Source organism: Rhamphochromis longiceps, linkage group LG5, assembly GCF_057381845.1.
Source record: "Rhamphochromis longiceps isolate RC_006_pf linkage group LG5, R_longiceps_female_GT1.1, whole genome shotgun sequence".
Taxonomy (NCBI): Eukaryota; Metazoa; Chordata; class Actinopteri; order Cichliformes; family Cichlidae; genus Rhamphochromis; species Rhamphochromis longiceps.
This window is the reverse complement of record NC_140561.1, coordinates 17,539,319-17,562,849: the sequence shown is the minus strand read 5'-3', so window position 1 is coordinate 17,562,849 and position 23,531 is coordinate 17,539,319. Positions and strand designations below refer to the sequence as shown.

Here is a 23,531-nt window from a genome sequence, read left to right as displayed (position 1 = left end):
TAGGGTGTGTATAAGCCAGGTGGGTGTCTGTTAAGCCACTTTTCCACTAGAATCCACATGACTCATCTCAACTTGGTTTTTAGGTTTTTCCATTAGGTGATAGTACCTTATACCAAGTACTTTTTAGTACCTACTAGACCAGGTTTCCAATCGAGCCAAGTCGAGTTGTGATGTCAACAGACTCCGTGCCACTGATTGGTCAAGGAGTGACGGTACTGGATGAGTTATGAGACCGACTCCTTCACAAGAATCATACCCGCCATTTTTTTATCCTGGCAACGAGGGAAATGGCTACACACAACGCCCGCCACCTTCTCTGGCCCTCTTCTTTCACACTGAGTATGACAAAAAGTCATAGACCAAGCAGCAGGTATACCATCACCTCGATGTCCTCCACTGTATGGTGTGTTTGTGTCTCATACAAATGAGATCACAGACCTTTCTACAGCGCCTTTCAAAAACTAACCACACTGAGTTGCAACTACAGGCAAACCATTGCAACACTTTGTTACAGCAACAGCTGCATGTTTCTGTTGCGTTTTCACACAGTCAACATTGTATGGCATAGGACTCTAAGCACAGGCCCAGGAGAGAATTGGTCATTTACACAAAAACACTGGTAAATATCTGGTCACGGTTGCTTGTGTGCTGGTGATTCCTTTTAAGTGGTTGTAACATGTAGCATATGCAGCGCTATAAAGCTTCAAAATGGCAAACAATAAAGTTCACTTCCAACTATATAGAGATGTTGTGAAGTTACATCAGTGCAGTCATGTGCAATACAATTTATAATCAGCAAAAGAGGAATTCATTGCAGACAGGGCCAAAAGCCAAGTCTTGTATCTGCCAGGTTAGTAAGTAAACCAAACAGTGACCTGAAGCAATTCAGTTGCTGCTGTATGTCCTAAGTACATAACTTCAAGTGCTTAACTTCTTACCACTGCAGTTGTATCAGAGCTGCATACAACTCTGGTTGTATTATGGATCCAGATAACATATAAATTTGTCATCCTCACGCAATGTTTTTTTCACAGAGCTGCAAAGCTGTGTTGACAAGTCCAACTTTAAGATGAGCCCCTCTGAAGAAGCACATTGTTATGAAGAACTGAAACTCAGATGTTTATGCTTATGAAACGTGTGTTTATCTATTTAAAGTTGAGCATCAGGCAAGTTAGGTGAACTCAAATAAAGTCAAACAAAATTAGATTCACACTCATATACCCGGCCAAGGTATTAAGCCCTCCATAAATACCCTTCTACCATTAAAAAGTTATAAATGCAGCTCTCATTGAAACAATGTTTGTTTCTTCCTGTTTTCTTCTCACTTCATTTTTCACACCAGAAGTTAACTTTCAGATGTTTGTCCTCACCACACTTTGAAGAGTGGGAGGGATCACAGAGGACCCTGCTGTCACAGCTATCATAATCTAAACCTAGAAAGTGCCTCAAGATCTCGAAGACTAAAATAGCCCTGTTCATATCAGCATGCCTCACTCCTCCTCTGTTCCTGCTGCCTGCCTGGCAACTTCACAGTCTGTCTATATGGGATGATATAACATATTGTTCTGGACTGGGCCAGTGTTGTTCTGCTAAAGGCGATATAACAGCGCAGTTAATCATCTTCCAATTAGTTCAGAATCAGCTCATTTTAATGCCGAGAGGCACTGTAGCCATATAAACAAGGCGAGGCTTAGCACTGCAGTTATCTCAGAACAAATGGTCATGGCCTCTTCTAGCTGCAGGCACTGATTGGTGTACACGCACAGTAGCATGAATTCAAAGATTATTTTTTTTCCCACGTGTGTCCAGGGGTTTTCACATGATCACACACATACAGACGCACACAGACAGGCGCAGCGACAGTCGTGTTACCTTCACTAATGCCAGAAGTTGGCTTCATACATGTCGCCATGGAAACCCAAAGGCGCTGCTATGGTATCTGAGCGTCTAAATTGCTTTAGTGTCTAATGGCAGGTGGCAGCTAAGCTGGAAATCATTCTGGTTACTTTGACGGCTGGCTGCGGTGTGTTACCTTTAGCTTGAATATATCAAAATAGCCTGCTCAGACATAAAGTGCACATATATGCACAGGAAGAACTGTTTCATTTTAATCTACAGAGTAATTCTCAGTGCTAATTTTTGTATGTGTTCATGTTCAACTTCCGATATAATCTAAGGAACAAACCAACCAAATGAGCCTGTCGGAACAAAGCTTACCGTTAACATTTAAATACATATGAGTCATTCTACACCACATCATTTGGTGCGCTATTTAGAGAAGATGAAGTAAAAAGGAAGTGTCTCTAAACTAAACATGAAAACCAGCATGCAAAGTGAGGATAGTTGTATAAGGAAGTATAGTTAACCATGTGTAAATACTTTACTGATACATCTGATGTTGCACAGCCTGTAGTCCTGTAACTACTGTGAAGAATCAACAAATAATAAAAGAGCAGACTAACTGAATTCCCATGTGTATGCTCACCACCTGTCTCTTTCTATGGAAACTGTGGATTCATTTAGCAATTTTTACTTTAATGTTTTCCTTACAAAATAACCTGGAGTAACTTCAAGTCAGGACCTTGAACCTGCACTGCCAAAACAACTACTTAAAGTTGATATGTTGCAATCATTTCTACCATCATAGTTGTTTCTTGGCCCCAACCACAGAAGCTTTGCATGATTCACTGTTCAAAATAATCCTTGTCTATCGCATTGTAGGATTTGGTGCAGCCCCTCAGTTTGTCCACATTCCAAAGCACAAAGTTATTGCTCCACTACCTTTAAGCCAAAACTCTTCTGATTGACTACCTGTTGCAAACAGAAGGTCTGAGCTGTTGAGATGATAACTCTCTTTTATTTACAACATACAGACCCAAGAGCAATCTGAAGTCTGAGCTTTTGGTTCACATGGATCATTTGTACACGTGCTTTTTGAAAGTCTGGCATTTAACAGTATAATATTATATAAGAAATATTTATTTATTTAAATATATATAAAAGATATATTTTATGAGAACTATGCAACTACACAGTCATGACCCCTTGATTGTAAAGATGTTCGTTTTCTGTATACAAAATGGTTGGGTTGCATAATAAAAAGCTACAGTAAAACATGACTTCCATTAAGAGACTAAACAATGAATTAAACAACTGAAAATAAAATTCTTCACAGTTCTGAAAGGCTTTGTATTTTTTAATCCCCCTAACTGCATAAGAGCAAAAGACTTTTGAGAACATGAAGCCAGAGGAAGAGTGAAAACACCTCTCACATGCTGCTTGTTTGTAGCATCTCACCTTGCTCATATGGAAATTCATGTTAATTCATGCACTGAGAAGAAGTAACATTGAACATCAAAGTCATTTTTAATCCATATATGCGTCAACCTTTTGTTGCCAGTGGTTGCATTTTCTAAAGGTAGCATTACGCAGCAAATGCCAACATGCACCTAAACCTCCTTCACAGCACTTTTATATCAAAACAACACATTTCAAGCCACTGGAGTTTAATCCAGTTAGACATGAGCAAGGGTGTCTGTTGTTTTTTTTTTTTTATTAAAAAAAAAAAAAACAGGCAAATGCTATAAACAGCAGATTAAGGTTCATGTTTCACACACGCAAGGGCAGAAAAGGCCAAAGCTTAAATATGTGGAAGAGTAGAGGAAAGATACATGCATGGTATTGTATGAGCATAAAGCGGATAAAAAAAAAAAGCCCTTCAACGTCCACGGATGGCATGACTTTGGCCAGTGGGACACGATAAGCTGCTCAACTGAGTAAATAAGCAACAGGACTGAAGAAGCTGGAGGTTGGAAAAAAGCACAATATCATAGTCACATTCCCTGAGAAGTAGGTGACATGCAGCATTCACCCCCTGTTGAAGAATTAGAGAGAGTTGCTGTACTCACTGGTTTCCCATTCCTGTGATGCGCAGTGGACAGAAGAAACACACACACAAACACACACACACACGACGACAGTTAAATGTGACAAAATGGCACGTGCAAAAAAGCTCTGTCCGGCCCTGCTAAACCGTCTCTCACACTCACAGACACACAAACACACACATGAACACACCACAAAATGAATGCAAAAGACTGAAAAAAAGAGGAAGTAGAAAAAGTTAAATTAACATTTAAGGAGACAGAGCTCTGCAAATAACTTATTTGGCTTGTGTCTCTATAACGATGCAGATAAACTCCAAATTGGTTCTGTTTATTATTCTTCTGTTTTTTTAAAGAATAAAAACTGATTTTGGCTCAGCTTAATCACTATTATTCCATACTTCTCCACACCATCTATGGCAAACTGAGGGGAAAATATGCTGCCAAGTATGAACAAAAAGTCAAAGACATGTCCAAGGAATGCATTCCTGTTAAAGCAGACAGAGTTCACTGAAAGCTCACTACACTAGTGCAAAGAGATGATCTTTCAGTGATTTTAAAACCTTCAGATGAGTCTGGCTATGTTTTTGAATCAAATTTCATAAACCTACCCCCAACATGTTTGGTTATTTATCTTGATATCTTTATTATCTCTTTGGAAAACTAGTGTTTTTGTTTTTGAGGAATCTAGTTTTTTTGTTTCTGAGAATGTTGCGCACACTGACAAGGACGAAAGACACAGGGGGGGAAAGCAGCTGCTGTCAAAACAAACTAACAAACTCCATTCACATATTTCATACAACAACAACAAGTTTCATTAGGTCAAACACTTGACAAAGACCTCCGCAGATGTGGGCAAGCTCTTTTTCCACAGGGTGCCAAGTGGAACATATTTAGAAGCATAAACACAGACAGTGAAAGAGAAGAAAGAAGAGCCAGTTTGTGTTTCCCAGAGTCAGAAAGCAGCTGTCAACTGAACGCCATGGAGCCCATCCATACCTGCATATCAATCAACCGACCTGCACCCATCTGCTTCCATGGCAAACACATTGAGATTTTTCTAACAGCAGTGTTGATTGGTCATCTGCTGTCAGTGACGCACACCAAATCTCCTCTTAAGGCCAGCTTATCAATGATAAGAGGACTTCTTAGTAGAAGAGGTGAGGAGGTGTGTGAAGTGTTAAGAAAGTGAGAGACGGTGTGTAAAGAAAGCCACAGAGAAACAGAAAGCAAATAAACGACAGAGACAGATGGGGTTACACTCAAACTGCTTTAAGGACTTCCCGGGGAAGACGTACAGTGTGATGTGTTTTTACTGATGAAATCATTACAGTATTTCTGATTTACAGATTAATAACAGGGATCCTTCTGGCCTAACGCTTTTTGTAGACATACCATAAGTTAAACTTGAGCCATTTAGATAGATATCTACCTGTATATGGTTTCAGTGAAAGAAGAAGAGGATAAAAAGCGATCACTTCAGTCTCTAGTATATTCCATGTCAGCATCTGATCTTCAAAACAGCAGCTTTAGTTACACCGAGGTCCTCTCGGAGTGAATGGGAGGATATAACGTGACCCCGGCTGCTGTTTATGCTTCAGCAGCCTAAAACGCTGAAAACGAGTTATTTTTAAAAGTCGTCAAATCTCACTTCAGCTGTTATAAACACATTCCTTCTACGGAAAAGTCCTTACAGGCGAGGTAAATGCAGCCAAAGTGCCCGTTAACGACAGCTTACCTCACAGAGAGCTCAGTGGGGGAGAGCAGCTGTCCAAACCCTGACGAGAAATCGCGCTCAAGCGCCTATCTGCTCTTTGTCGGAAGGGGTGGGAGTCAAAATGAAAGTTAACGCAGTGTCTCCCTCCTACCTGAAAATGTGCTGTCACGAAGGTCCGGAGTCTCTGCCTGGAGCCCGCCGGCTGTCTCTCCTACTCTGAGCGCTCGCGCTGAATCTGCACGCGCCAACCTCCACCAGCAGGGTTCCTCCTGACGTCACCTCAGGGCAAGGACGGACACAGTGAAGCGGACCAATCACCGCTCTAGCAGTGTGGCGCATAGGTGAACGGCTCTGTCTCACCGACGGTAGCTGCCTCCTCCCTCTTTCCCTCCCCTCACTCGTGACTCCCACACCTGTAATAAAATGCTTGGAGGCGAGAACACCTGTATCGACGTGCTGTTTCGATAGTGGCTGTAATAAACACAATGTGTCACGGTTTTTATGACGTTAACAGCCAAGGTGCTGTGGTTAACAGACTTCCAGGTGTAGGCTAGTTAGGTATTATAAGCTCTAATAAGTTTAGATAAATACTTGTGACATGCACACGCTGAGTGGTGTAGCCGCTTTTATTGGCCTGCTGTCACATAGAAGTGCGACAGTGTTGCAATAAAATAATCGTTATGTTTGATCAAACGAGGGTTGCTTTTTTTGCTAGACATGAGCAGAAGCGTGTTTCAAAGGGGGTATGGGGTGTCACTACCCCGCCTAAAATATAATGTACCCCACCCCCATCAAAGCCACTGAACTAGAGTGATGTTAATCATAAAATCCCTAACACCATCGGATAGCACCACATATAGGACTAGTAGGAATGTTACTTACATTTAGTCCAAGTATTCTACTCCAGTTTACTGGGCATGTTGCTTACAGCAAGTAAAAACTCATGAGTTTTAAAATTTGCTTCCAACTCTTCTGCCTGTTGTTTCATGAAACAATAAAATCAGTGACAAACCAAATTTTTAAAACTGAAGCCAAAAATAAATAAACCCATACAATTTTTTTTCAGTACCATGTGCATACACTCTGTCCTGTGCAGACACCTCTAAGCTGAAATTGTGCAGTGTCAGCTTGTACAGGTGTAGTGCTCCATCTAGTGGATTACATAACCTCAAACAGGTCAAGATCATTGCAAGCTTAAAGTGGTCTTCTTGGAACTGAAACACGTGTGCTAACACACAGGATGTTGTGTATCAGTTTATTTGAACCTTTTTTAAATCATTGTACCCTGTCCATCCCTTTATGTTTCACAATGGAAGCATAAAACGCTGTTAAATTGCTCTTCAGCACCATCTAAGCTTGCATCCTGACAAAGAGCCACTGGTTTTAAATTATCTGAAGTGTCTTGAAGTTCTCACTCATTGCAGATGTCAGGTGTAAATTTGCATTTAAATGTAGTTTTCTCTCTGCTGATACAAAGCTTAGACCTATATTGTTGGATGTGGGATTTAAACATTAAAATAGGATATTATATGACTTGTTATAAAGGGTTCATAATTTCCATGCCATAGCAGAAATAGTACATGTATAACTCGTAATTTTAATAAAGAAAGGTTACAGCCAATGCAGTGGTCCAGTGTGCTACCAGTGGCGTCATCAAGGGAAAACCCTGTCTCCCAATATGTTTTTTTAAACATACAACGTTTTGCTATTATGTAAAGAAACAAGAAACAAATAATAAATATTTCTTTTTAGATCTTAGAAATTTTATTTGACTTCTAATTTGATGCCTGTTTTGTTAAAAAAAAATAGTATTTTGTTTCGTTATTCATTTTATTTGTATTTTTATGTATTTATTCGTTTTATTTATTCAGTCATTTTTTTTTATTTCAGTTTTTAAACATCTACATTTGTAATTAAACAGGTCACACGTCCTCGGTGGCTTCTACGCTTTGTATTCTTCTCTCAAAGGGTAGAAGCGTGAATTAAGGTGCTTTAGGTGAACAGTTGTGCCACTGTCCCCTGAAACGCATACAAAGCGTCTCTGCGGTGAAGGTGCTTCTTGTTGTGACTCCAGGCACTAGGTGGCGCTGTGTCACAAACTGAGCGCTCCTTTCCCCCCTCTCACCTCATCATCGGCAGTGAGCGACCAGTTGCCTAGTGACGAAAAAACTGTGCAGCAGGGCTGATTTCCTGCGTTTCCAACATCTCGTCGCTGGCGCTGACCTAGGGGGAAGTTTTTTCTCCCAGCAGATTTGTTTGCGTCGCATTCACAGCAGGATGCGGGACTGAATAGAGCTGTTACGCTTGACGGGAGCTGGTCCTGTAAACTTTTGGCGTTTCGGGCCTCGTAATGAAGCATTTTGAGGAATGATGAATAATTACACTTTCATCAGGGTCGTTGGGAAAGGGAGCTATGGGGAGGTGAACTTGGTGAAACACAAAACAGACCGTAAACAGGTGAGAAACAGAGCGGTTGTAAGTGGAAACAAACCCCAGATATGTTAAAATAAGCACGCCTTTCAACCACATGCTAAACGTTTTCGTAGAGACCCTAAAACCCTGCTAAGTACTGCTAGCACAAAGTTAGCATAAGTCCTGTAAAGTTAAGGTTTTATACCCACTGAAAACCAATGTTTCTGCTCACTTTGGCATTATAACAACAGCTTAAGCTTGTTGACCACTGTGATGATAATATTTCTATACTCTATTATTGCGTCTGACAGACGTGAAGTAGTCCATTCATAACTGACTTATAAATCAGAACTCTTTGCTCCTATAACTCAGCTTTTCATTGCACAATTTGTTTTCTTTCACGATGAAGCATATATGAAATCACCTCCTGCAACACGATTTTTGTGGGCCAAAGTTTGTATGTACATGAATATTTGTAATGATTTCTGTGAGATATGCTATGCCAGTTACAATTAGAGTACCATGTGTAACTCCAGAACTTTGTTTCATTTGGATTAAACCATCTTCTGATATTTTTATTTGTTTGTGGTACAACTTGCACATTTGCTCGATCCAGCGTGACAGATGGATGCAATTAGCATTTTCTGCCGTTTTGTGACCAAGAATTTCATGTTAAAATTAATTCTCTCAGCATTATTTTGGAATAGAACCATATCTCATTCAGAAAGTTATTTTATTATGTGTTCAAATATGTATGTAAATAAGTTTACAAGACTATTTGAATCTTCTTTTTCTTTCTTTTTTTCATATTTTAACTAGCCAATACTCAGACATTTATTTATTAATTTTTCCGTAATTACAGACCCGTTATGAAATACCAGTGAAATTTTCAGGCATGTCTTTAATAGTTTCCGAGATATTCATATTCAAACATTTCCTCAGATTTCAATGTGAGGAACAAGGTCTGAAAGTGGCTGATCCATCCATCCTATTTATTTTTCACATATGTCACAGTGGGAGCTGGGCATTATTCAAGATGTCATAGGGGAAGCAGCAGTATGGCACCTTCTAGCAGTGAGATGACAGAGCTACCCGTTGTACCATTGTGGGTTGGCCTTTTAAAAATATAAAAATTTTCAATGCATCTTCTAATAAACTTGTATGCATTCATATAGTTTAGTTTTTGTTTTTTAATGTATTTTTTCATAACAACTATTGACCAGTGTACTTCATTAAAGGTGTTCCCAGGCTGCTAGTCTATAGAGGAACAAAGGCATAGACTTGTAAAATCTATTCAAAGTGCATAGGTTTTGTTTTTCAGCACACGTGTTTGTGTTTCTTGTAGTATGTTATAAAGAGATTGAATTTGACCACCTCCTCCAAACGTGAACGACGTGCTGCGGAGCAGGAGGCGCAGCTGCTGTCTCAACTGCGCCATCCCAACATTGTGACTTACAAGGAGTCCTGGGAAGGAGATGACTGCCAGCTGTACATTGTGATGGGTTTCTGTGAAGGTGGAGACCTCTATCACAGGCTTAAACAACAAAAAGGAGAGCTGTTACCCGAGAGGCAGGTGGTGGAGTGGTTTGTCCAGATAGCCATGGCATTGCAGGTGAGTTCTGCATCAGTTTTTGCATTTTTTCCATCATTTATTCACATAAAGCGACAGTCACTCTCTTATTTCTCTTATTTTGTATATCAGTACCTACATGAGAGGAACATTCTTCATCGGGACCTTAAAACGCAGAATATCTTCCTGACGAAAACCAACATCATTAAAGTGGGGGACCTTGGCATTGCCCGAGTACTGGAGAACCAGAATGATATGGCCAGCACACTCATAGGAACCCCATACTACATGAGTCCTGAACTCTTCTCTAATAAACCTTATAACCACAAGGTATTTTGGATATCTGTTTAAAATGACTCCTTGTCTTTGAAGTTATATAAGCAGGGTAAAGGACTGGGATGACTTATTAAACACAAATGTGTAGTATATGGAGTCAAACACATCAGCTAGGAGGCAGCAACTCTCAGGGCTTCATTAAAGGGCACATTAGCACATGCATAAATAGGATTTCCTTGATTGTTGTTCCCAGGCCGTTGGTGCATAGAGGAGTTGTTCTCTAAGCAGGACAAAGACATAGACTTTAGTAGCTATTAAAAGTTTTTTGTTTCAATGCAGAAGGAAAGCTTTGGCAGTGCACAGAGACAGTGTGCCAGGATGATCACATAAGAAATGAACTATCGTGTTTCTTTCCCACAGAAGTGAGACAGTGCTAGCGCTCTGCCAAATAGGTTATGGCACCAAACTGTATGTGTAACTTTAGCTTCCCTGATATAGTGTTTTATTGGCTCATTACATGTTAGCACACTGTGCAGTATAACCAAGGAATGTATCCACTAATACTGGCCCACATTAGGGCAAAATGTTATGTAGCTGAGGTATCCAGCTTATAAATGAAAGAAACTGCAAGTAGTAATGTAGACAAGTTAACAAGTACTTATGCTTTGAGTACTTAATTTAAAGGTCACATTATGCCAGATACAAAGTCATGAAGTCCGCTCTCATGAATGATGCTCCCATAGACTTTGTATGATAATGATGCATACATCTTTTTATGGGTTTAATTTTTCTGTCTCTAGTCAGATGTCTGGGCCCTGGGCTGCTGTGTATATGAGATGTCTACACTGAAACACGCCTTCAATGCCAAGGACATGAACTCACTGGTGTATCGTATTGTAGAGGGAAAGGTGAGCTTTATATTTTAACATATTTATGTTTTAAAAAAAATTATTATTCATTTTTTATTCGTGTTTTCTTTAGGTAAAGTATTGTAAGTTACAGTATCTATCCATCTATCTTTGTCTGGGTTACAACCTGGAACACCCGCCAGTCTGCCACAGGGCTAACACAGTGAAGCATACAACTGTTTACACTCACATTCACACCTATGGTCAATTTAGAATCACTTGTTAACCTAGTCCATGCATGTCTTTGGACTCCAGGAGGAAGCTGGACTATCTGAAGAGAACCCACACAGACATGGAGGAGAACATGCGAACTCCTTACTGAATAAATCCATTTTAATATATTATATCAAAATAATATCTATACCACAATGTAGTTTAATGAGCCTAAAACGTTTGGGTGATTTTGTGAGTGTCACTTAAGCTCACTTGTTTACAAGCCCAGACTGTGGTTTCTGTGTGACTGATAGGTGTCTTCAACCATTTGGATTTGTTTTTTAATAATTAACACTTGTCCCATGTGGTTTATTCTGAACGGTGATAATTGTCTTCTGGGTTTCTAAACAGCTTCCACAGATGCCCAGTAAGTATGAGCCCCAGCTTGGAGATTTAATCAAAAGCATGCTGTCTAAGAGACCTGAAGACAGGCCCGATGTCAAACTCATTCTCCGGCAGCCCTACATAAAACGACAAATTGCCATGTTCCTTGAGGCAACAAAAGAGTAAGTTCCCTCTAAGTCATTTTAATGAAAAAAATCAAAAATGGTGTTTTGAAATTTTCTTTGTATGTTTTTATAACCTGATCATTTCTGCCCCTCTCTTTGTGCAGTGATCTCTTTGTTCTTAAAGGCTTATTATGTGTCTTGATTTTCACTTCCCCAGAAAAACTGCCAAGTCACGAAAAAGACCTGTTGGTGGCAGTGGTGATTGTAGGACCAGCAGTGTGTCACCTGTGATGTCATGTCAGCCAAAGCCTGAGAGGCTGGCTCCCAGTCCACAACCTGAACCTCGTGCCAGGGTAAAGCGGGTAAGTTAAGGATGAATACTAATACTGATTTACCGTAATAAAATGAATCCTATGACTTATATTATTTTTATTTACACAGTGGTAGACTGATGGAAGCCTACACATATCAGTGTGTAATGGTAATGATACTCAGTCAATCCTTTCTTTTGAGTTTTCTTATTTTCATCTCATCTGCGCTCATTAAAAAACTCCCCCCTTTGTGGAAAGTATTTGTTTTCTACTTGGATATAGCTGCTATATAGAAAGAACACTCCTATTAAACTTTTTGTGATTCAGTTAAAGATGTTCATATAAACAAGGAACCCTCTGTGATTGTTATTTTTGTTGTTAAACTCAGAAAGACGACAAATCGCAACACTTTAAAGGCCGGAACGGTGTGGTAGACAGCACTCCCATCCAGACGCCTCCGCCATTCAAACCCTCTTCACCTGATGCTCTCAGAGCATCCCTGCTTACTGTTAGCAATATCGATATTGATATCCCCGTGCAGCTGGACAATGACCTGATACAGAGACAGGTGCAGAGGCCCCAGCCTGTCGTGTCGCATCACCGGGCAGCTAATGAACCTCTCACGCACAATGTGAGCAAAGACAGCAAGGTGAGAGGGAAACCAGATCCCTTTCCCCCTCCTTCGCCACTAAAGCCCCCTCTGAAGTCTGTATCAGGTGTTTGCAGCACGAGAGAAGACGAAGGGAGGGTGGCCGGTGACTTGTCTGACTTTCAGCGACAGGCCAAATCAAACCCTGGGGACAAGTTATCTATCTCGGGGGAGAAAAAGATTTCAGATATGGACGATAAGGATGATACCATGGAGTTACTTAAAAAAGCTGATCCACAGGACCCAAATCCAGAAAACGAGGTTCTAGAAGCAGATGCAGACAATAAGAACAACACTGTGACTCTTTTCAAGCATGCTCCAGCACACCTACCTACCTCAGACATCCAAGTAAGTGTCCTAAAGTACCTTCTTTTGATGTTTTCATCTGGAGTGTTCGGTGTTTGTTTTATTTGTTCAATTATATCTCTGTAGGAAAGCCTAGAATCTACTGAAAAGCTGTTAGAGCCACTCCCTCCACCACTGGTGAGTGCTAAATAATGCAGATATAGTATAGAACACGTTGCCTCGTGTTAATGCAATTGTATTTGTGTTTTTTCAGGAACCCGTTAAGGAAGAATCTCCCTTACAAGCCAGTAAGCCAGATCGAGCTGCTACATGTCTAACTCCTCTGTACCTATCATCAGAACCATCTATATCACAGCAGCACAGAGGAAAGCACACAAGACAGAAACATGAGGACCAGGACAAGGTAAAGACTGATACAGGAGTGATGTTGCTGAAATCATTATCGTTCTAATGATATTTTAAAGGAATGGCAAGACAAAAAAGAATGTGTCTGTGTAGGTTCTCAGTCATCAAAATCATCCAGGCATTCTTAAGAGCTTGACAAGGAAGGGAAGTGGAATTCTTCAAGTTTGTAAAGCTGTTTCACCTCTCATCCAAGACGCTTCTTCAGTTGTAAAATAATCGGAGGAGAGTCCCTGTTGGATGAGAGGCGAACCGTCTTCACAAACCTAAAGAAATCCAGTTGCCTTCTTAACGATGCTCTCAAGAATGTGCTGCTGATCTTCTTTCACTGACCTTTCACTGACTCTCCAGTCAGCAAATTTCATTTAGCATTTGTTTTGGTTAAGATCTATTCCTAACCACTTTCTATTGCAGTGCTAGCCAGCCAGCATGCGTGACAGTAACAAAGGAGTGAGTTAGGCTAATTAAAGCAGTTGTTGCATCTTGTTTTGTCCTTTCAGTCCAAGGTGGCCGCTCTTAGACCTTTACCTCAGCTTCCTGTTGATACTGTAGCTGTGGAGGGGAAAAAGAGGAGCAGGAGGAACTCGGAGACCAAGAAAGCTGATGTGACTGTGACCTCAGAATCAGTTAGCTCCCATAATGATGGACTTTTACCAGCACCACAGGTGAGGGCATTCCCCTAAAACCACAGCTTTTAATTTCTGAACATTTGCTTTGCCTAAGACATAACGTTTTTGAGAGAGATAACAGATTATCTATATCTGCATTTTTTAGTCTTCTACATCTTAGAAACAAATGTCAGCAAGAGTAAAGAGAACAGTGTCAAAACAGGAGCAAGGCCAAGGCTATACTCAAACTTTGATATTTTATTATTTCCTTATTACAATATGATGACGTCAGCCTGTTATGGCATCATTTGACGTTGTAGGCCGTCGTATTGGAAAAAATAGAAAATATGTTGTTCAGCTCCATTTCATATGTTACATTATTCAGTATAATTTCTTGAAAGTTTTTCTTCAAGGTCAATCTTTACTTTGGGTGCTAACAATGAAAGTCAAGGTCAAATGTTTAGCTGATCTATCTAGCTGATCCCAAGGCCTAGAATGTTGTTGTAAAGTTTGAAGATGATCTATAATAAATTTTGGGGAGCAGTTTTTACTGATTTTCACCAAAATGAAATCACCTCGAACTGTGAATGCTAGTCTGCTAACCAACAGACAGACAGACAAACAAATAGATCCAATTACATACTGTGTAATTGGATCTGTGGGGGCAGAAAGGTTATTTCTGTTTTAATTCTTGTCATGTTTCATAGTTTATGCAATATTGTTCTATCAAATTTTATTTTTAGGATCGTCCCCTCTCTGCAAGAGAGAGAAGAAGACTGAGGCAGTCCCAAGAGAGTGCCAGACAACCATGTACGATACTCGAAACTCAAAGTGGAGCATTTTGTTGCAAAACAAACAAAAGGATTTACAGAAATTAATATTTGTTTCTACATTTCTGTCTCTGATTAGTTTTCTGTCTTCCCCAGGTGTTAGTGCTGTACGGAGGGCATCTTATGATGTCACGTCCACCAAGGCTGAGCACGACAGTGCCCCATTTACTCGATCTGTGTCTGCCTCTTTTGCAGAGTCCAATAGTAAGGTACAGACACGCCACCCACTGTGACAGTGCATTGACTTTACTGTTCATTTGTAAGCTACATTACATACTGACTGTGGCACTGGCCTGACTGAGAGTGACCCACTGCAAATTCTGCCTATTGTGAGGCTAATCTGATCCTATCGTACTGAGTCTGAAACACATATCTGTGTTGTATCAGCAGGATAAACTGCTGGAGCAAAAGTCAGATGAAGATGAATGCAGCTCATCCACAAGTTCCACAGAGCGTTCAGAAGGAGACTGCAGGGAAAGGTAAGAGCATACGGCAGTAGAATTGAGTGCAACTTAGCTGAATTATAAAACTGAACCAAAACCTAAATTTTCTTAAACGTGTTTATAATCCATGTTTTGTGGTCTCTCTGCAGAAAGACTGAATCCAGCGACATGCACGACTTAGTTAATATGATGACTCAGACTTTGAGAATGGATGTTGGAGATGGTGTAAGCGAGGGGGACAGAGGCAGATTTGGCTCTACCGCACTGCCAGAGTTTAAACTGAACAGGAAGTACAGGGATACCCTGTTGCTTCATGGGAAGGCTCGAGAGGAAGCGGAGAACTTGTCACTCGGTCAAATAGGTTAGATGCTTTGTTCAAACCCTTTGCAATATGTCAGTCTTTATGAAACTCCATTGTGTTAAATATGTATGTCACTTCAGAAGGCTCTCCATCTGGTCCGGCCAAAATAAGAAGAGCCATAGAACGTCTAAGAACAGATGTGGTGAAGGGCCTGGGGGTCAAGCTGTTGGACAAAGTGCTGGAAGTGATGGAGGAGGAGGATGACGCTAAAAGAGAAGTGGGTAAAACACATCCAATATCAAGATAAAATTACATGGATAGGTCAAGGTTTAATAAACCATATAGTAGTGGAGAGGAGAAAAACATTATTATACCAATCTTCTTGGTTTTAAAAAAATCAAGAACAATATCTAAACAAGTGCAGGCCTCACTTCTCTCAGTTCACGTCAAAGTTTATGGGAGAGCTGGGAGAAACCCCAAATGAAAATTTTGGAGTGGCCTAGTCAAAGTCTGGACTTAAATCTGATTGAGATCCTGTGGCATGACCGTAAACCATCCACTGTGGCTGAAGAGTGGGTCAAAATTCTTCCAGTTTTGTGAAAGACTTATTGTCAGTTTTCACTTGATAGCAGTTCTTGCTGCCAAGGGTGGCACAATTAGTTATTAGTTTTAGGTTTTTCACACAGGGCCAAGTAGGTTTGGGTAGCTTTTTTCCTGCATGAAAATATAATCCAAAAACCATATTTTGCATTTACTTGGAAATATCTTTGTCAGATATTGGAATTTGATGTTGCTAAACATGAAAGTATAACAAATATGGAAAAAACTAAGAAATCAGGAAGGAGGTGAATACTTTTTCATGGCCTCGTACATTCAGAATATCTAATGAGACTAACAAATTTGCCATTAAAACACCACTCGTGATCATGTACAGATAAACATGCCAGTTCACAGTAAACTGACCCCACTTGTCTTCCTTTTTTTTTTTTTTTTTAGCTGTGCCTTCGCAACCTAATGGGAGATGAGAAGTACCAAGCCTATGCTGTAATGGTGAGGCAGCTGAAATTCTTTGAGGATATGGCCTTTAAGATTTAAAAAGCACTATATATGAAAGCTTAAATGTTTTTCACAATCGTCTGTGTGGAAACCCCGAAGTAAGCTGGAGCAACAAATCTTAAATGATGACACACATCAAGATGGTCTTTGCAAGAAATATACCAGCATTCATGTTCAAACATGGACTGAATTGAAAACTGCTCAAAGGCATTTTTTTCCTGCCACTACCAACATGATTGTTTGGGACTGTTACATTTTTTTCCAGACAACATGCAAGATCTCACTTCTGACTGCAGGGTTTATCATGGGACTGTCATACAGATATAATCTTATTGTGTACATCACATGTAAATGAAGTTAATTTCTTTCTCTTTTTTTAAAACTTAATTTCAGTATAAACACAAAATGTGAAAGCATCTAAGGATTTTCCAGATCCCTATGCAAATATTTTTGTCATGTTTAAGCACGCTCTGTCTTTCCATTTGCTGTAGAGGAATATCACCTTATGTATAATGCAAACCAGAATTTCTAGAATGGTTACATCTGTTGAGGACATTAAATCTTCCCCCTACTGCTCAATTGTATTTTCTTATAGACAAAATAATGTAAATTAGATGTAGATATTAACATGTGAACAATTTCTAATAAATCCTTAATGTATTTGTTTATTTTTCTTGTTCTTGTTTTATGTTGAAAACCAGAATAAAACATTTAATTGATAAAAGAACTAAAACAAGATGACTGCATGTGCATTCTCAGCATTCCCAAACATAAACATAATTTTAAAAAAAAACATGGACTGTATCAGGTGTTTATTATGTGAAACACAGGTTTCATTGCTGGGTAACACTGTAACAAAGGGTTCTTACTAAATGCTTCAAATGTGAATTGCAAGACTTCAGTACAACATCCAATATAAAAAGATGTATTAACAGGCAGATACGGGGTGCCTGCGAGTTATTTGTGCTTCTTCTTTTTGGTGCTTTCCTGAGGTTTTTGGCTGGGCTCTGCAGTGCTCTCTGGTAAAGCCGGCTGCCAGGACAGAGGATTCCTTCTGAACATAGGCCATGGAGGCAAGGTCAACTAAAGCAAAGAACAGACCCAAAATTAAGTTATGATGGATGTTGTTAAAGGGCTGGACAGGTGTGAAAAAACAAGCGAAAACAACAATGTGTCTAATTCTGACATGTTTTCCTCTCAGGCTGAAAGGAGAGCAAGGACAGAAACATGTAACAGGTGCACAATGTATCTATCATGGCAAACTTACCACACAGGAGACAGCAAAACCAGCCAAGACAATGTACACTGTCCACCCGAACTGTTCAATGATCAGACCGTACACAAATCCAATCGCCTGCAACAATTACACAAATATCTTAAAATCTAACTTCAAGTAAAAATTAAAAAAAAGATTGTGTGAAATTTTGGTTAGTTACCGCTGAGATGAGTATTATTCCCTGGAAAATCTGTTCTGCCAGCTTCTGACCTTTATAATCCTGGAAAACAGTTGTTTGGGGAGGGAGGAGTGTGTGTCAATGAATCTCTTATTATTATACGTGAAAAGGATGTACACCATGATTGCTTAAGCCCTCCTATGCTACTTAACCCCCCCCCACACACACACACACACAAGCAATAACAGAAACAAGTACCAATGTCGTCATTAAAACAGCTTTTTCTCAGTGTAAAGTGTGCAGATGAATATAACACCAAGACCCTTCAATTCCTGACTGAAGGTTGCAGTGTAGTAATGAGTTTGTCTTATGGGTCCGAGCACACACATCAAGCTTCTTTAGGTAAGACAATGCATTTGCAATATCAATAGCCAACTAATAGCTGCTGAGTCATATGGTAAACCTATCTTTTAAATCTTCTTAATTAGGAAGAATGATCTTCTTCACGATTTTAGGTTTAGGGGATAAATCATATAACAGCTGTTACCTGCGTAGCCACAGACACATCGGCCAGCTACAGTTAGACAGGTTAACTTTAGCTCAATAGCACAGCATGCACGAAAGTCAGTGCGAGCCTGACCGTGCAGTTTCTGATCAAATAACCCAATTACCGCTTACCATATGCGTGGGGATAGACTTGAATATAGGCAGCATGTTTCCAAATGAAATAAGCTACCATAAAATTGAAAGAATTAGCGAGAACAAATCGAAGGAACTGAATTTCCGGTTTCAAAAAGATACGTCTGTAAACGAAAAGGACCCAATTACAGCGGAGGAAACCGCGCAAGCGCAAAGATCTACAACGCATACGGATTGGACGAAGCCGTACGTGGTACAGTCAAATTTGGGTTTAGTATGATTGGCCACACAAGTGCCAGTCAAAATATGTGGCTCCATTATTTTAGTCGTGTGTATATATATATATATATATATATATATATATATATATATATATATATATATATATAAACGTAGCTTATGACACGTTTGTGTTAGTAAAACGCGACAAGATGTAGTTTTTTCAGTCAGGCACATCAGAGACACCTCTTACTACGCGAAGGCGTGTGGATGGGGCGGATTTGATGATGTTGAGTTGGCAGTTTGGTTTCAAAGTGAATTCTTCTTAAAACTCTGCAAAAATTGCAAAACTTTTGTTTGTTTTAACGTACTAAAAGCCAACGCTAATGTCCGCTAGTTTGCGGGTGGTTTCTCGTGTTTATGAGGTTTCTGCCACGCAGCGGTACAGCAGCAGTCCTCATTAACTGCCAGATGATCCTGCGCCTTCTGCGCGCAAACCACCTCTGATGTTTATGTTTTAACCTTTTTATTATTTGGTTTGTTTTCTTTTCCTTTCACGTGCTGGAGGGACGGATGAGATCATTACTATGGGACTGAGGAGAGGTAGGTCAGTTTGAATCATTTGCAGCTTAGCTGTAACTAGTTCTGCAGAGTGTGTGAAAAGCAGAAATAGAAAACTTGCAGAGTAATAATGAGAGGCCTATATACTTACTGTGTCTTTCAGTTAACGTGATCATTCTTGTGCTGCTGGCTGTTGCCTTCCTCATCATAGTCCAGCGAAATCTCCTCAATCTCAGTGACTTTTTGCACACAGAAAAGCCAGGTATGGTCATTATCTCTGTGTTCGAGTCTTCACTGTAGTGTGGGGCACACACTCTTGCGTGGAGCAGTTAGGTGAATTTAAGTAAAGCCATACAAAAAGTTGATGTAATGCATTTTTAAATGTGCCTTTATGTGCAGATGAAGGGCTGATTCTTCCCTTTGAGTCTGAACTGTCTCCAGACTTGAATTCGGCAAGGATGGGTGAGGAGATTCCTGTTCTCATCACCGCTGCTGAGGACAGACTTGGTGCTGTTGTTGCTGCCATGAACAGTGTGTACAGGAACAGCAAAGCCAATGTTGTCTTCAACATCGTGACCTTGAATGAAACCGTCGCTCACTTAAAGTAAGATATTTCAGCACGTCTCTCTCCTTAGGTGCGGAAAGGTGGGAGTTTGTGAACTTGGTCATATTTGACCTGTCCTTTTCTTTATTTTACAGAGCATGGCTGAGTAATACTAGACTAAACAGTGTCAAATATAAGATAGTAATTTTTAAGCCTGAGTTACTTAATGGGAAGATATCTAAGGATCCTCAGACCCCAGAGGCTGCAAAACTAGTAAGACAACTACAGGCATACACATGTTGTTTGCATGCCTTCCCCACTAGCTAAAACTTGTTTTAACTGTATTTTTTTTCAGCTGACCTTTGCCAGGTTTTATCTTCCTGCTTACATTCCCGAAGCAGAGAAAGCTATCTATTTGGACGATGATGTCATTGTACAAGGTGAGAAGTCTCCAGAAATGAAGAGATTTGGTTATGAAATGAGGCCCCCTTTTTTTTTTTTTTAGATCAGTAAATTCTTTTCTGTTGGCTCTCAGGTGACATTCAGGAGCTCTATGAAACCAACCTCAAACCAGGACATGCCGCAGCCTTCTCTGATGACTGTGACTCGGCATCTGCCAAAGGCATTGTTCGTGGTGCGGGAAATCAGGTGGGCATGACCCACAAGAGCTTTTCAGAGTAAAACAAAAAGTTAAGAATATCATACACTGTGATGCTTAATTAGATGACAAATCTCTGTTAACAGAATAATTACATTGGCTTCTTGGATTTCAAGAAAGAAGCTATCAAGAAGCTGGGGATGAGAGCCAACACTTGCTCTTTCAATCCCGGGGTCTTCATTGCCAACTTGACTGAATGGAAGAACCAAAACATCACCCAGCAGCTGGAGCACTGGATGGAGCTCAACACACAGTAAGTGACTCAGACTGGCGCAATAATGAATGGACTTCAAACAAAGGAAAAAAATCCTACTGTTAGTTACAAAACATGAATTTAGAATAGAATAGACCTTTGTTGTCATTGTACATGTACCTTGAAATTTAATCCAGTGAATCTCTTTCTTTGTTTTAAAACCGTGATGTTTTCCTTTTCTCAGGGAGGATCTATACGGTAAAACCCTCGCAGATAGCGTTACCACTCCTCCACTCCTCATTGTTTTTTACAAACGCCACTCTAGCATTGACCCCATGTGGCACGTGAGACACCTTGGTAAGTTCTGGCTGATTTCTAATTTTAAAAATTGCACGCTTGACTTTTCTCAGTTCATGGGCAGTTATTTTGCGCCTTGGTTTTTCCACACGCTTCTTGCAACCCTGTTGACTATTTTGAATGAAACGCTTGATTGGTCGATGATCACGCTTCAGAAGCTTTGCAATCTTGAGACTGCTGCATCCCTCTGCAAGATATCTCACTATTTTTGACTTTTCTGAGCCTGTCAAGTCCTTCTTTTGACCCATTTTGCCAAAGGAAAGGACGTTGCCTAATAATTATGCACACCTGATATAGGGTGTTGATGTCATTAGACCACACCCCTTCTCATTACAGCGATGCACATCACCTAATATGCTTAATTGGTAGTAGGCTTTCGAGCCTATACAGCTTGGAGTAAGACAACATGCATGAAGAGGATGATGTGGACAAAATACTCATTTGCCTAATAATTCTGCACTCCCTGTATAGCTCGTTACCCTAACCTTAACCATGTTCACGTTCTAACCCTCAAATCTAACTCCAAACGTTTTTTTAAAAAACTTTTTTTCCTGAGTGGACATCAGCAGGTTTATTTTTTCCATGTTAAAAAACTATGACATCACAACAGTGTTCTTGTTCACTTGCAGTGTTGAACTTTGACAAACGTTAATGCTGCTGATTCAAGAACAAGTCCAACGTGGAGATATCAGATACATCCACAAGACCAGGCTGCTTGACAAGCTTTTAAAGACACATTTAGCCTCAGAATCTAATTATTTATGTGGTCTATAAGGCCAGATGAATACTATGTAAATTACTTGGGGGTAAATCATTTAAATAGGTAATTTTTTTTCATGGTGCCAAGTTGTAGATTTCTCTGCCTTCTTTAGAATATAATGGATCTAAATGGCACCTTGTGGAGCTTACAGTGCCGTAATGAAAGTCAGTAGCGACGCGTCTCTTCACAAATTACGACATGCTTTCTTAAAAGAACAAAAAATATTGTGATCACTTAAATGTAAGAACTATTCTTTTACTCTTTTATCTGACTTCACCCATCAACTGTTTCGCTCTTCAGAAGAAAGCATGAATTTAGTTTTGTTTTTCCATGTTCACCACCACATAATAAGATACTTCCATTATGTTCAAGAAAAAGGCAGCGATTTCTACATCTAATATTTTTAAAATGGTGGAAATCACACCAAAACAATCCAGATAGATATATGGCAGGCTGTTCATTAGTCTGAGCATTTTGCTGTAACTGACTTAAAACAGCCACCTCCTAGCCTTGTCTTCACTTCTAACTAATACATGCCAGTGTGGTCAAATGTCTCTGCAAAGAGGCAAATTGTCAGTGTCAGACTAGTCCTACAGCAGCCTTTTGATGTCATTAAGTGACTTTTAATTGTGCAAAAACTCTGTGAAAGATAAAAGTATTCAGATCACATGTTTGATGATCATACAGGATGGTCCTGTTTTGGTGATAAAAAAATATGTTTCTCTTCATACAATAACGGATTATATTTTGTGCTTTCAGTGTTAAATATGCTAAATAAAAGAAACAATTCTGTTCATTTTTCAGGTGTAACAGGTGCTGGAAGCCGCTATTCTTCCCAGTTTGTGAAAGCTGCCAAACTCCTGCATTGGAACGGTCACTATAAGCCCTGGGGGCGAGGATCCTCCTTTACTGATGTGTGGGACAAGTGGTTCATTCCCGACCCCACAGGAAAATTTCACCCTGTGCGAAGACACACGGGGGACAGCTAGACTGAAAAATGGGCTCCTTGAACCTTCAGATCGGGTTCGTAGCAGCAGGAAAACTTCTTCATATCTCAGGAACTATGCAAATGTCATGTGTTTTAGTTCCATCGTCCTCCGAATGTGGACCTGCCTATTCTCATCTTCCAATGAACAGAGATTTTTTTTTCTATATCCAGAGTATATTGTTGATAGCTTCGAATTGCATTTTTTTAGAAATATTTTGTTAATAAACTAAAAGTAGACCATTTCAAATACTGTTTTACTCCCACTCAGCTGAGCATAAACCATCCTTGTCAAAGTAAATGGCTTTTAAGTAGGTGTGTTTAGCAGCTAAATAAGGATTTATTTACTTAATGTGCATATTAAATGACTCAATTATCTGAGCTGTCGTTAGAGTGAGTCACAGCCACAGCTTATTCCTGCTTCTTTCTGATCAGCTAAGTTTGAATTATAATCATTAGCCATGCAAATTCCTCATGTCAGTACCTCAGTGCAGTACTTCCTGTGGAAAACTATATTTTTAAGTCTTGTATAAATCCTCTACAGGTTAACTGCAGTCAAACTAATGGTGCATGTTACTTTACCATAATAAACACTACCTGTCCCGCTTTCATATTTAACAAAAAAAAAAAACGGTGTTTTGTTTTTGTTTTTTTTACACGAACCACTAAGATCACTGCACCTCTGCAGGAACAGAACAGCTTTGCACGAACATCTCCTACTTTAGTGCTTCATTATCAGCATTTTCCTACTACCTGTTTAAAGTTCCCTTACTGGTGTAAATGTCTTTTTTTTGTATATCAAATAAAGGTTACATGTTTATTAAACTCTCGTGATTCTTTTTTTGTCCAATATCTGCTAAATCTTTTTACAATTGCATCTTCTTCA

At 39.8% G+C, this 23,531-nt stretch overlaps 4 protein-coding genes across 11 annotated transcripts in view; 2 read left to right on the top strand and 2 right to left on the bottom strand.

Moving 5' to 3' along the window:
- Positions 1 to 5,861, bottom strand: part of camk1b (calcium/calmodulin-dependent protein kinase Ib) — a 41,951-nt gene extending 36,090 nt beyond the window's left edge. Inside the window, exon 1 of one of the 3 annotated variants that reach the window (XM_085406203.1) lies at positions 5,753 to 5,861. The gene's annotated coding sequence lies outside the window, so the exon portion shown is untranslated. Of the gene's footprint in view, positions 1 to 5,316; positions 5,579 to 5,622 lie in introns of those variants that run through there. The other 2 variants (XM_085406204.1, XM_085406205.1) reach the window with 2 other exon arrangements.
- A 1,900-nt stretch (positions 5,862 to 7,761) lies between these two features.
- On the top strand, positions 7,762 to 17,015 carry nek4 (NIMA-related kinase 4). Of its 5 annotated transcripts, none has more exons than XM_085406200.1 (16): positions 7,762 to 8,058; positions 9,359 to 9,625; positions 9,716 to 9,913; positions 10,660 to 10,767; positions 11,332 to 11,486; positions 11,647 to 11,791; positions 12,129 to 12,737; positions 12,822 to 12,872; positions 12,949 to 13,098; positions 13,598 to 13,762; positions 14,449 to 14,515; positions 14,632 to 14,744; positions 14,926 to 15,014; positions 15,128 to 15,339; positions 15,420 to 15,556; positions 16,276 to 17,015. In XM_085406200.1, the coding sequence occupies exons 1-16, from the start codon at positions 7,969 to 7,971 to the stop codon at positions 16,372 to 16,374; spliced, it is 2,655 nt and encodes an 884-aa protein (XP_085262326.1). In that variant the 5' UTR covers positions 7,762 to 7,968; the 3' UTR covers positions 16,375 to 17,015. The 5 variants fall into 5 exon arrangements, with proteins under 5 accessions (XP_085262326.1, XP_085262325.1, XP_085262323.1 ...); XM_085406199.1 differs by having other exon boundaries at positions 14,923 to 15,014; XM_085406197.1 differs by having other exon boundaries at positions 13,571 to 13,762.
- Positions 17,016 to 17,132: 117 nt separating this feature from the next.
- On the bottom strand, positions 17,133 to 18,564 carry spcs1 (signal peptidase complex subunit 1). Its single transcript, XM_085406213.1, has 4 exons — positions 18,408 to 18,564; positions 17,772 to 17,831; positions 17,603 to 17,689; positions 17,133 to 17,418 (listed from the first exon to the last, which is right to left on the bottom strand). The coding sequence occupies exons 1-4, from the start codon at positions 18,441 to 18,443 to the stop codon at positions 17,293 to 17,295; spliced, it is 309 nt and encodes a 102-aa protein (XP_085262339.1). The 5' UTR covers positions 18,444 to 18,564; the 3' UTR covers positions 17,133 to 17,292.
- A 225-nt stretch (positions 18,565 to 18,789) lies between these two features.
- Positions 18,790 to 23,300, top strand: glt8d1 (glycosyltransferase 8 domain containing 1). Of its 2 annotated transcripts, none has more exons than XM_085406206.1 (9): positions 18,790 to 19,190; positions 19,312 to 19,410; positions 19,548 to 19,752; positions 19,848 to 19,965; positions 20,048 to 20,132; positions 20,228 to 20,340; positions 20,437 to 20,603; positions 20,788 to 20,900; positions 22,465 to 23,300. In XM_085406206.1, the coding sequence occupies exons 1-9, from the start codon at positions 19,175 to 19,177 to the stop codon at positions 22,647 to 22,649; spliced, it is 1,101 nt and encodes a 366-aa protein (XP_085262332.1). In that variant the 5' UTR covers positions 18,790 to 19,174; the 3' UTR covers positions 22,650 to 23,300. The 2 variants fall into 2 exon arrangements, with proteins under 2 accessions (XP_085262332.1, XP_085262333.1); XM_085406207.1 differs by having other exon boundaries at positions 18,793 to 19,194.
- Positions 23,301 to 23,531: the final 231 nt, after the last annotated feature.

What these genes read in the sequence shown, in the direction of transcription:
- spcs1 (XM_085406213.1), bottom strand. Translation starts at nt 18,443, where the DNA reads ATGCTGCCTATATTCAAGTCTATCCCCACGCATATG. An exon ending in GAATAATACTCATCTCAGCG is followed by an intron (nt 17,690 to 17,771) that starts GTAACTAACCAA and finishes TAATTGTTGCAG; the next exon opens with GCGATTGGATTTGTGTACGG. An exon ending in GTTTTGCTGTCTCCTGTGTG is followed by an intron (nt 17,419 to 17,602) that starts GTAAGTTTGCCA and finishes TCTTTGCTTTAG; the next exon opens with TTGACCTTGCCTCCATGGCC.
- nek4 (XM_085406196.1), top strand. Translation starts at nt 7,969, where the DNA reads ATGATGAATAATTACACTTTCATCAGGGTCGTTGGGAAAGGGAGCTAT. An exon ending in TTCCTTGAGGCAACAAAAGA is followed by an intron (nt 11,487 to 11,646) that starts GTAAGTTCCCTC and finishes TCACTTCCCCAG; the next exon opens with AAAAACTGCCAAGTCACGAA. An exon ending in AGGATGACGCTAAAAGAGAA is followed by an intron (nt 15,557 to 16,275) that starts GTGGGTAAAACA and finishes TTTTTTTTTTAG; the next exon opens with CTGTGCCTTCGCAACCTAAT.
- glt8d1 (XM_085406206.1), top strand. An exon ending in CCCCAGAGGCTGCAAAACTA is followed by an intron (nt 19,966 to 20,047) that starts GTAAGACAACTA and finishes ATTTTTTTTCAG; the next exon opens with CTGACCTTTGCCAGGTTTTA. An exon ending in GTGGCACGTGAGACACCTTG is followed by an intron (nt 20,901 to 22,464) that starts GTAAGTTCTGGC and finishes TTCATTTTTCAG; the next exon opens with GTGTAACAGGTGCTGGAAGC.